Consider the following 12186-nt stretch of genomic DNA (forward strand, 5'->3'; position numbering starts at 1 on the left):
ATAAGATTTATTCCTGGATACATGCTATTTTTTCTTAATGTTACTATCAGTGTTATCTCCTTTTAAAGCATTTCATTTTTGGTTTGTTGCTGGTGTATAGAAATGCAGTTGATTTCTGTATATTAAGTATTCAGCAGCCTTGCTTAAATTTTTATTAATTCTAACAATTGATCTGTAGATTCTACTTTCTAGGTATTTCACTGACATCATTTGCAAATAACAGTTTTGTGTCTTCCTTTTCAATCTATAACTTTTCTTGTTCTTACTTTATTGTCCTTGTTATCTAACCTCCAGTTCAATGCTGAATAGCAGTGGTGATTGCAGGTACCCTTGTCTTGCAGGTGGTTGATCTTAAAGGGAAAGTTTTAACTGTTTTATCTTTAAGTATCAAGTTTACTATAGTGTTTTTTTGAGATTCTCTTTATAATATTAAGTGAGTTCCCATCTATTTTCATTCTTTGCTAAGAGGTTGTTTTAATTTGTTTAATCAGGAATGAATGTTGACTATTATATGCTTTTTTTGTACTCACTGATATGATGTAGCTTCTTCAGTATGTTAATATAATTGAATATGTTGATTGCTTTTTCAAAGTTAAAACAAACTTACATTCCTGTAATAAATACAGCTATTTGTTACATATTACATTTTGTATGTATCTAGATTTGGTTTGCTAATATTTTTATACAATTTTTGCATCTATGCTTATAATTCTCTTTTTCTCTCCTGCCCTTGTCAAATTATCAGGTTATTAAGGTTACATCTACTTTTATAAAATGATCTTTGTGCTTCTTATTTTTCTATGCTCTGCATAAGCTTGTAAAAGAGCAGAATTATATCTTTCTTGAATTTTCAAGTACCTCTGTTTTCAAGAACCTCTGTTCTTTCATTGGTTTTACTGAATTTTTTCCCTTTTTTCCTCTGTGTTTGTAGTATGTATATTGTAATTTAAATTATTTTATTTTTAAATTCAAAAGAAATTCTAATCTTCCTATCTCTCTGAATACTGAAGATTAGTTACTATTATTTTTTCCTTCCTAAAATAGTTACAACTTTTAGCATGTTTTACTGCTGTATTTCCTTTCTCCATCTTTCATTTATTATTGAAATCACAGATTATAGTTTCGGGTTGTTATTTGTTTTTAATATTATGTCTCTACTTTGAAAAGAACTCTTTCTTATAACTTGCATTAAACTGTACAGCCAATTGCCAGCAATAATTTCAACCTAGCTACGTGTTTTACTTGTTTCTTGGTTTAATATTCTTTCATGTATCTTTTGTTATTCTATTTCCTTGGATTCTTATTTCATTTCTCTGGAATATGTTTTGAAACTTTTTCTCAAGAACTGATGTTTTCTGAAATTTTCGAGTCCTTGTATGCTTAAAACATATTTATTCTTCCCCATGTTTGAATTACAGTCGAAGTTTGAAAGTGTTGTTTCATATTCTTCCAGATTAAATTGTTGTTTATGGGAGGTCTGGTTCCAGATAGGGTACCTGGTTTTTGTTTTCTTTCTGGAAGCTTTGGGACAATGTTTTTATTTGGGGGATTTCAGAACTTTCATGGGTGCGTCTGGGTGTTTTATCCTTTTTCATTTTTCTTGTTTGACCCTTGGTGAGCTCCTTCAATTATTTCATTCAAATCTTTCTTCATATCAGGAAAATATTTTTCTGTTAGTTTTTCAATTTTTTGTTCTCACACCACTCTCTCCATCTGTTGCTCATTTTTAGTGGATGCTTAGTCTTCCAGATTTCTTAACTTTTCTCTCATTTTAATTTTTTATTCTTTTTATTCCACTTTTTAAGATATTCTCTCTCGCCCCATTACCATCCTTTCTGTCTTCTCCCCATCCCCTGCCCCTCTGTCTTTCTCCTCTCTCTATATCATTGATTCAGTCTTTCGACCTGCTTTGTTTCCGTCCTGGGCCAGTTCACCCTTCCTGAGGCAATCTGGTGGTCCCCCTCTCCCGGGAGGTCACCATGTTGAGGCCCAACTTAGTGCGGACACCCAGTTGGCATAGCACACTACAGTACAGAGCTCGTGGGCTCAAGAGATCCTCCTGCCTTAGCCTCCTGAGTGGCTGTCACTACAGGCGTGTGCCCACCATGCCCAGTATTCTTTACTACTTTTAAATTAAAAAGTGGAGATTATTTGAGAGAACTCTTATTCTTTCATTGGTTCTTTCTTTTCATAGCAGCCCATTCTTGTTTTACGGGCATTTTTGGATATAATATCCTTTCATGTTTTAGAAGATACTAATTAGAATACTTTGAAGGTTTTTTTCTATCCCATACATTATCTTTGTTTCTCCTAGGGTCTATTCTGTCTTTGCTCATTTTGTTTTTTTCATTCATACCGTTAGCTTTTCATAAATGCTGATAATCTTTGGCTCTCTGTTATATTTATTAACAAATGCTTAATTAATAATCATGGTGATTGGTATAGCTGGCTGGTATGGGTTGCTTCTGCAATTAGGTAGATTGCTTTTTCTAACAGGTCTCTCCCCTAACTGGGAGGGCTGACTGTAAACTCTGGGCTAGTCTGTCCTGTAAGGAGCATAAGGGGTTTATTTTGGGCAACGAAAGGTTTCATTTCTGGCTGGCACTGCCTTTCTTTTTTATTAACCTCCATTGTTGTGGAGGCCTGGAATTACTTCATGCTCTTTTTTGCTTTTCTCTCCAGCTTCAACATACAATGTTAGGAACTCTGGTAATTTTGAGGGTTATCACTGGAGCATAAATAATTCCTGCCAACATTTCTATGTACTTTGAGGGGTTGAGGAGAGTGGCCCAGATATTCTATAGGCAATCCTTTTATTAATTACCTTGACAGTAGCCTCAGAGATCACTCTTGCTCTTTTTATTTCTTATTACTGAGTTTGGATTTTCTCCAGACTTCTTTGGTGAAAAATGGCTCTTATTACTATATAATCTTCTGAATCTCCATTTTTTTTCATCCTGTCAATCATATCCCATTTGTTTTCCATTTTTCATGAATTCATGAAAAATTTTTCTTTCTTTTCCCAGAGCTGTGGTGGGTTTTTTGGTTTATTTTTCTTTTAATCTTTTCCATTTTAGGAAGGAGGAGAGAGATTCTTGTGCTCAGTCTACCATCTTAAGCTAGAAGGCCAACAAGACTTGTCTTTTAAAATCACATAAAGGACGAGTAAATATTTTCTGATGAAACAATAATAATACTTAAAAATAAGCAAAGCTGTAACTTCTGATACTTAATATATTTTACCATCAACCTTCTTTAGGAGTAGGAGCCTGGTATGTTGAAGATTTCTTTTCACCATGATTGGAAGGCTTATTTTCACGAAGTTGTAGCAGGCAAACAAGTCACTGTCCATGTTGCTGTGCATATATTAACATTCTTAGTATTATTATTATATAAGTAAAAAAATAGTTTAAAAATATAAATTTACTGGAATAGAAGGAAAAAACTAACAAGCAGATTTAAAGATCAGAATCTTAGGAGACAATTCTCCAAAGGTTTCTCATATTTCTGCATGCCTTGCAAGGAGAGGCACTGGCTTTCCTGTTCTGGAAAGACAAAGGAGCAAGGTAAAAACCTACAAGACCAAATAAATGAAGATGAAATAGGCAACCTACCTGAAAAAGAATTCAGAGTAATGATAGTAAAGATTATCCAAAATCTCGGAAACAGAATGGAGAAAATACAAGAAGCATTTAACAAGGATCTAGAAGAACTAAAGAGCAAACAGTGGCAAACAACACAATTCCTGAAATTAAAAATAACTCTAGAAGGAAACAATAGCAGAATAACTGAGGCAGAAGAATGGATAAGTGACCTGGAAGATAAAATGGTGGAAATAATTGCCAGGGAGCAGAATAAAAAAAAAAGAAAAGAATTGAGGACAGTCTCGGAGACCTCTGGGACACCATTAAATGCACCAACATTTGAATTATGTTGAAGAAGAGGAAAGAAGAAGAGGAAAAGAAAGGGTCTGAGAAAAAATTTGAAGAGATTATAGTTGAAAACTTCCCTAACATGGGAAAGAAAATAGTCAATCAAGTCCAGGAGGCACAGAGAGTACCATACAGGATAAACCCAAAGAGAAACACACCAAGGCACATGTTAATCAAACTATCAATTAAATACAAACTATTAAATGCAGCAAGTGAGGGCTTCCCTGGTGGTGCAGTGGTTGAGAGTCCGCCTGCCAATGCAGGGGACACAGGTTCGTGCCCCGGCCCAGGGAGATCCCACATGCCGCGGAGTGGCTAGGACCGTGAGCCATGGCCATTGAGCCTGCATGTCCGGAGCCTGTGCTCCGCAACAGGAGAGGCCACAACAGTGAGAGGCCCACAAACCGCAAAAAAAAAAGCAGGAAGGGAAAAGCAACAAATAACATACAAGGGAGTCCCTATAAGGTTAACAGCTGTTCTTTCAGCAGAAGCTCCGCAAGCCAGAAGGAGTGGGAGGACATATTTAAAGTGATGAAAGGGAAAAACCTACAACCAAGATTACTCTACCCAGCAAGGATCTCATTCAGATTCGAAGGAGAAACTAAAACCTTTACAGATAAGCAAAGTTTTAACAGAATTAAGCACCACCAAACCAGCTTTACAACAAATGTTACAGGAACTTCTCTAGGCAGGAAACACAAGAGAAGGAAAAGATCTACAAAAACAAATCCCAAACAATTAAGAAAATGGTAATAGGAACATACATATCAATAATTACCTTAAAGGTAAATGGATTAAATGCTCCAACCAAAAGACACAGAATGACTGAATGGATACAGAAACAAGACTCATACATATGCTGTCTACAAGAGACCCACTTCAGACCTAGGGACACATACAGAGTGAAAGGGGATGGAAAAAGTTATTCCATGCAAATGGAAATCAAAAGAAAGCTGGAGTAGCAATTCTCATATCAGACAAAATAGACTTTAAAATAAAGACTACTAGAAGAGACAAAGAAGGACACTACATAATGATTAAGGGATCAATCCAAGAAGAAGATATAACAATTGTAAATATTTATGCACCCAACATAGGAGCACCTCAATACATAAGGCAAATGCTAACAGCCATAAAAGGGGAAATCGACAGTAACATAAAAACAGTAGGGGACTTTAACACCTCACTTTCACCAATGGACAGATCATCCAAAAGAAAAAAAAAAAGAAACCCAAGCTTTAAATGACACATTAAACAAGATGGACTTAATTGGTATTGATCAGGCATTCCCTCCAAAAACAACAGAATGCACTTTCTTCTCAAGTGCTCATGGAACATTCTCCAGGATAGACCATATCTTGGGTCACAAATCAAGCGTTGGTAAATTTAAGAAGATTGAAATTCAATCAAGTATCTTTTCTGACCACAACACTATGAGTCTAGATATCAATTACAGGAAAAAAATCTGTAAAAAACACAAACACATGGAGGCTAAACAATACACTACTAAATAACCAAGAGATCACTGAAGAAATCAAACAGGAAATCAAAAAATACCTAGAAACAAATGACAATGAAAACACAATGACCCAAAACCTATGGGATGCAGCAAAAGCAGTTCTAAGAGGGAACTTTATAGCAACACAATCCTACCTCAAGAAACAAGAAACATCTTGAATAAACAATCTAACCTTACATCTAAAGCAATTAGAGAAAGAAGAGCAAAAAACCCCAAAGTTAGCAGAAAGAAATCATAAAGATCACATCAGAAGTAAATGAAAAGGAAATAAAGGAAACAATAGCAAAGATCAATAAAACTAAAAGCTAGTTCTTTGAGAAGATTAAATTGATAAACCATTAGGCAGACTCATCAAGAAAAAAAGAGAGAAGACTGAAATCAATAGAATTAGATATGAAAAAGGTGAAGTAACAACTGACACTGAAGAAATACAAGGGATCATGAGAGATTACTACAAGCAACTATATGTCAATAAAATGGACAAGCTGGAAGAAATGGACAAATTCTTAGAAAAGCACAACCTTCTGAGACTGAACCAGGAAGAAATAGAAAATATAAACAGACCAATCACAAGCACTGAAATTGAAACTGTGATTAAAACTCTTCCAACAAACAAAAGCCCAGGACCAGATGGCTTCACAGGCGAATTCTATCAAACATTTAAAGAAGAGCTAACACCTATCCTTCTCAAACTCTTCCAAAATATAGCAGAGGGAGGAACACTCCCAAACTCATACTATGAGGCCACAGTCACCCTGATACCAAAAGCAGACAAAGATGTCACAACAAAAGAAAACTACAGGGCTTCCCTGGTGGCGCAGTGGTTGAGAGTCCGCCTGCCGATGCAGGGTCACGGGTTCGTGCCCCGATCCGGGGGGATCCCATATGCCACAGAGCGGCTAGGCCCGTGAGCCATGGCCGCTGAGCCTGCATGTCAGGAGCCTGTGCTCTGCAACGGGAGGGGCCACAGCAGTGAGAGGCCCGCGTACTGCAAAAAAAAAAAAAAAAGAAAACTACAGGCCAGTGTCTCTGATGAACATAGATGCAAAAATCCTCGACAAGATACTAGCAAACAGAATCCAACAGCATACTAAAGGCATCATACACCATGATCAAGTGGGGTTTATCCCAGGAATGCAAGGATTCTTCAATATATGCAAATCAATCAATGTGATACACCATATTAACAAACTGAAGGATAAAAACCATTATGATAATCTCAATAGATGCAGAAAAAGCTTTCGACAAAATTCAACACCCACTGATGATAAAAACCCTGCAGATAGTAGGCATAGAGGGAATTTACCTCAACATAATAAATGCCATATATGACAAACCCACAGCCAACATCGTCCTCAATGGTGAAAAACTGAAACCATTTCATCTAAGATCAGGAACAAGACAAGGTTGCCCACTCTCACCACTATTATTCAACATAGTTTTGGAAGTTTTAGCCACAGCAATCAGAGAAGAAAAAGAAATAAAAGGAATCCAAATCAGAAAAGAAGTAAAGCTGTCACTGTTTGCAGATGAAATGATACTATACATAGAGAATCCTAAAGATGTTACCAGAAAACTACTAGAGCTAATCAATGAATTTGGTAAAGTAGCAGGATACAAAATTAATGCACAGGAATCTCTTGCATTCCTATACACTAATGATGAAAAATCTGAAAGAGAAATTAAGGAAACACTCCCATTTACCACTGCAACAATAAGAATAAAATACCTAGGAATAAAGCTACCTAAGGAGACAAAAGACCTGTATGCAGAAAACTGTAAGACACTGATGAAAGAAATTAGAGATGATCAAACACATGGAGAGATGTACCATGTTCTTGGATTGGAAGAATCAACATTGTGAAAATGACTATACTACCCAAAGCAATCTACAGATTTAATGCAGTCCCTATCAAACTACCAATGACATTTTTCACAGAACTAGAACAAAAAAATTGCAGAAAAGATCCTGAATAACCAAAGCAATCTTGAGAAAGAAAAACGGAGCTGGAGGAATCAGGCTCCCTGACTTCAGACTATACTACAAAGCTACAGTAATCAAGACAGTATGGTACTGGTACAAAAACAGAAATATAGATCAATTGAACAGGATAGAAAGCCCAGAGATAAAACCAGGCACATATGGTCACCTTTTCTTTGATAAAACAGGCAAGAGTATACAATGGAGAAAGACAGCCTTTTCAATAAGTGGTCCTGGGAAAACTGGACAGCTACAGGTAAAAGAATGAAATTAGAACACTTCCTAACACCATACACAGAAATAAACTCAAAATGGATTCAAGTCCTAAATGTAAAGCCAGACACTATAAAACTATGAGAGGAAAACATAGGCTGAACACTCTATGACATAAATCACAGCAAGATCCTTTGTGACCCACCTCCTAGAGAAATGGAAATAAAAACAAAAATAAACAAATGGGACCTAATGAAACTTAAAATCTTTTGCACAGCAAAGGAAACCATAAAAAAGATGAAAAGACAACCCTCAGAATGGGAGAAAATATTTGCAAAGGAAGCAACTGACAAAGGATTAATCTCCAAAATATACAAGCAGCTCATGCAGCTCCATATCAAAAAAACAAACAACCCAATCCAAAAATGGGCAGAAGACCTAAATAGATATTTCTCCAAAGAAGATATACAGATTGCCAACAAACACAGGAAAAGATGCTCAACATCACTAATCATTAGGGAAATGATTAATGATGTTGAGCAAATCAAACAAATCAAAACTACAATGAGGTATCACCTCACACCAGTCAGAATGGCCATCATCAAAAATTTACAAACAATAAATGCTGAAGAGGGTGTGGAGAAAAGGGAACCCTCTTGCAATGTTGGTGGGAATGTAAATTGTATAGCCACTATGGAGAATAGTATGGAGATTCCTTAAAAAACTAAAAATAGAACTACCATATGATCCAGGAATCCCACTACTGGGCATATACCCTGAGAAAACAATAATTCAAAAAGAGTCAGGTACCACAATGTTCTTTGCAGCACTATTTACAATAGCCAGGACATGGAAGCAACTTAAGTGTCCATCGACAGGTGAATGGATATAGAAGATGTGGAACATATATACAATGGAATATTACTCAGCCATAAAGAGAAATGAAATTGAGTTATTTTTAGTGAGGTGGATGGACCTAGAGTCTGTCATGCAGTGAAGTAAGTCAGAAAGAGAAGAACAAATACCATGTGCTAACACATATATATGGAATCTAAAAAAAAAAAATGGTTCTGATGAACCTAGGGGCAGGAAAGGAATAAAGACACAGACATAGAGAATGGACTTGAGGACACGGGGGCTGGTGAAGGGTAAGCTGGGATAAAGTGAGACAGTAGCGTTGAGATATATACACTACCAAATGTAAAATAGAGAGCTAGCGGGAAGCAGCTGCATAGCACAGGGAGATCAGCTCGGTGCTTTGCGACCACCTAGAGGGGTGGGATAAGGAGGATGAGAGGGAGACGCAAGAGGGAGGGCAGATGGGGATATATGTATGCATACAGATGATTCACTTTGTTATACAGCAGAAACTAACACAACATTGTAAAGCAATTATATTCCAATAAAGATGTTAAAAATTTTTTTTTGGTAAAAAAGAAAATTTATCATCTTAACCATTTAAAAATGTGCAGTTAGTAGTGTTAGTATTTTCACATTTTTGAGCAATAGATCTCCAGAACTTTTTCATCTTATAAAACTGAAACTTTTAAAACTTTTTGGTAAAAAACACATAAAATTTACCATCTTAACAATTTTACAATGTACAGTTAGTAGTGTTATATATTTTCACATTGTTGAGCAACAGATCTCCAGAACTTTTTCATCTTGTAAAACTGAAACGCTATACCCATTAAATATTACCTTCCCATTTCCCCCTTCCCCCAGCCCTTAGTAGCCACTATTCTTTCTGTATGAATTTGACTACTTTAGATACCTCACATAAGTGGAATCATGTAGTATTTCTTTTTGTGACTGGTTTATTTCATTTAGCATAATGTCCTCAAGGTTCACCATGTAGCATGTGACAGAATTTCCTCTTTAAGGCTGAATAATATTCCATTTTATGTATCTTATTCATTCGTCTGTCCATGGGCATTTGGCTTGCTTCCGCATCTTGGCTTTTGTGAATAATATATGAACATTGGTGTGCAGATATCTCTTTGAGAACCTGCTTTAAATTCTTTAGGATATATACCCAGAAGTGGGATTGCTGGATCATATGGCTCTTCTATTTTTAAGTTTTTGAGGAACTGCCATGCTTTCCATAGCATTTGCACCATTTTACTGTCCCACTAATAGTGCTTAAAGGTTCTGTTTCTCCACTTCCTCACTAATACTTTGTTGGGTTTTTTTTTTTTTTCTTTTTGATAGTAGCCATTCTCATGGGTGTGAGGTGACATCTCATTGTGGTTTTGATTTGCACTGGACCATCTTTTAAAAGATGTTTGGATAGTGAGCAGCCTTGGGAGCTAGAGATAGTATCTCCCTCTGCAGCAAAGTTTAGGTATGTTTGCTTATTTTCCATTATAAAGTATTTGGATTAACTAAGCTTGAGGTTCTTCAGTTGTGACATAAACCTGCTGTATGTGCAGCATCCATTTGAGCTCCTCCTCACCTGCATGGCACTTTGGGAGCGAGGGGAACTAATGCAAATAGGAAGCTCATGCTACTTGGTATGCCATGAGTGATAAAGGCCTTTTCCTCTGACCCAGAAATCTTGTGTTTTTTTGCCAGCATCCATGAAACTGTGGCAGGCTAACTTGTTAGCTTTCAAATTGGGTGAAATCTGAGACCCTTCACACTGAATTATAAAATTGCAATGTGAGAATATATTTAAACTGTTTGAGTTCAGTAGTAACAGAAAACTGTCTTCTGTAAGAACAGTAGTCCTTTAAAAGTATATTGTTTTTCAGTGTTTAATTTTTCTTTTCCTTATCATACTAGTGCTGAGTTTCATGAGCGGCTAAGTAAAATTGATAAGCTGAAGAACAGATATGAAATTCTTACTGTTGTTATGCTGCCTCCTGAGGGAGAAGAAGAGAAAACGCAGGCCTATTATGTAATAAAGGTAATCTTAATGGATTTACAGTTGTGATAGAATGAAGTATTCATTCTTTCTTAGCTCTTTGTTAAAAACCAAAATGGCAAATTTACTTTTGCCATGAAATTTCAAATTTCATAGCACTCCAGTAGCTATTACACTTAATTAGGTCATAAAACATGAGTTGCTAGATGGAGGTACTGAAGCATTATTAGTTTTATACACGAGGTCAAAGAGAGGTCTGGACCACTCTGACACTGTTTTTTTGCTATCATTTGTGTCATGTCTTTTTCCCTCATTTATTCAAGGTTCATAATCTCTTTTACTCTAAGACCCACTGTCACTCTGGGTGTCCTTAACATGTTGTGACAACCTGTTCAAAACCTCAGGCTCAAAGCTTTACTTCACTGTAGTCATGCACTCATGTGACCACAGCCTAGACTTTATTGTCACCTAGAGCTACACCACCTCTTACACTCCAGTTTATCATTGCTGTCCTGGTATGGCAGATAGCCAGAGAGGAAGAGGGCTGTTCCTTTGCTTTCGTTTTAGGTGGGAGACAAACAGATCAGGTGAATCTACTGTTTTTTTCTGATGTTTTGAGAGTTGTCTGCCATCTTGTGATTATCTGTACCTTGTAACCCTAAAGGGAAATTTAGAAGTGATCAGGAGTTGGATGCAATTTCCTTCCTGACTACTGCTATATTCATCTTTCCCTTGTAGAAAATACCCTGAACAGGTGTGATTTCCTTTGCGGAGAGGTCTGGGAAGTTACCCTAAACAGTTCAAAGAAGGAATGGAGATTGTAACTTTAGGTCATTTTTCCTGTATCATACATGGATAGGAGTGGGAAAGAGATCTCCAATTCACATCTTTAGAGGATGGCCCTTGTGGATGCACCCTCCATTTGGACTTCTACTTAATCTTCTAAGTTTCCTTCTGTAGCCCTTAAGGCTGCCCCTAACCTACTACACTGTGTGATATGTCTGCCACTTTGCCTCAGGAAATTCCACCCAACCTATATGAGAAATGAGTCCCAGCTCTCAAACCCTTCTTATAACTCATCAGTCTTTAGTACGTGAGGCTTCTGCCCACTATTAACAGGACTTTCCTCCTCTCAGGTTTTGAAGGTTCCCAAGGGGTGAATTGTAGGCTGTAGTCTGTTAAATGATGGGAAGGAGATAGATGTTGCAATTCCAGCTAAGTTTCTCTACCAACAAGGGCTTTGATGAGTTACATAAAAGCACTGGTGTTAGAGTGCTTTTGTCCATGCCTTGGTTCTATCACTGATTAGGTAGGTGACCTTGAATAAGTTATTTAACCATTTGGGGTCTTAGTTTACTCACTTAAAAAATTAGGGTAATATTGTTACTTTTGTTTTAAGAAGTAAATGAGAAAATATATGTAACGCCCTTAAACAGTGTCTGGAACAAAATGAGCTCTCAGTGAATATTAGCTATCATTACCGTTATTGCTGTTATGATGATGATGATGAAGTATCCACTTCTCAGGAAAACAGGCAAATTTTATGAGGAAGAGTATTCCTTCTGTGCCACTATAGTGAATATGTGAAATTAATCAAGGCTATCAGTTGCCCTTCTTAATTTCCTGATGTCATACTTCACTTTCCTCCAGGGTCCATAGCTTGCCACACAGTTAT

At 36.7% G+C, this 12186-nt stretch overlaps 1 protein-coding gene across 1 annotated transcript in view; it reads left to right on the forward strand.

Annotated features, from left to right (window-relative positions):
• The window catches only part of CCDC39 (coiled-coil domain 39 molecular ruler complex subunit), a 47387-nt gene that overhangs the window by 28272 nt on the left and 6929 nt on the right, over window positions 1-12186 (forward strand). Inside the window, exon 14 of the mRNA XM_022571477.3 lies at window positions 10430-10553. Coding sequence (XP_022427185.1) covers window positions 10430-10553 — 124 coding nt within the window. The remainder of the gene's footprint in view (window positions 1-10429; window positions 10554-12186) is intronic.

Source organism: Delphinapterus leucas, chromosome 4, assembly GCF_059928025.1.
Source record: "Delphinapterus leucas isolate spDelLeu-1000000601 "Yukka" chromosome 4, BTC_Dleu_Yukka2, whole genome shotgun sequence".
In the NCBI taxonomy this organism is placed as follows: Eukaryota; Metazoa; Chordata; class Mammalia; order Artiodactyla; family Monodontidae; genus Delphinapterus; species Delphinapterus leucas.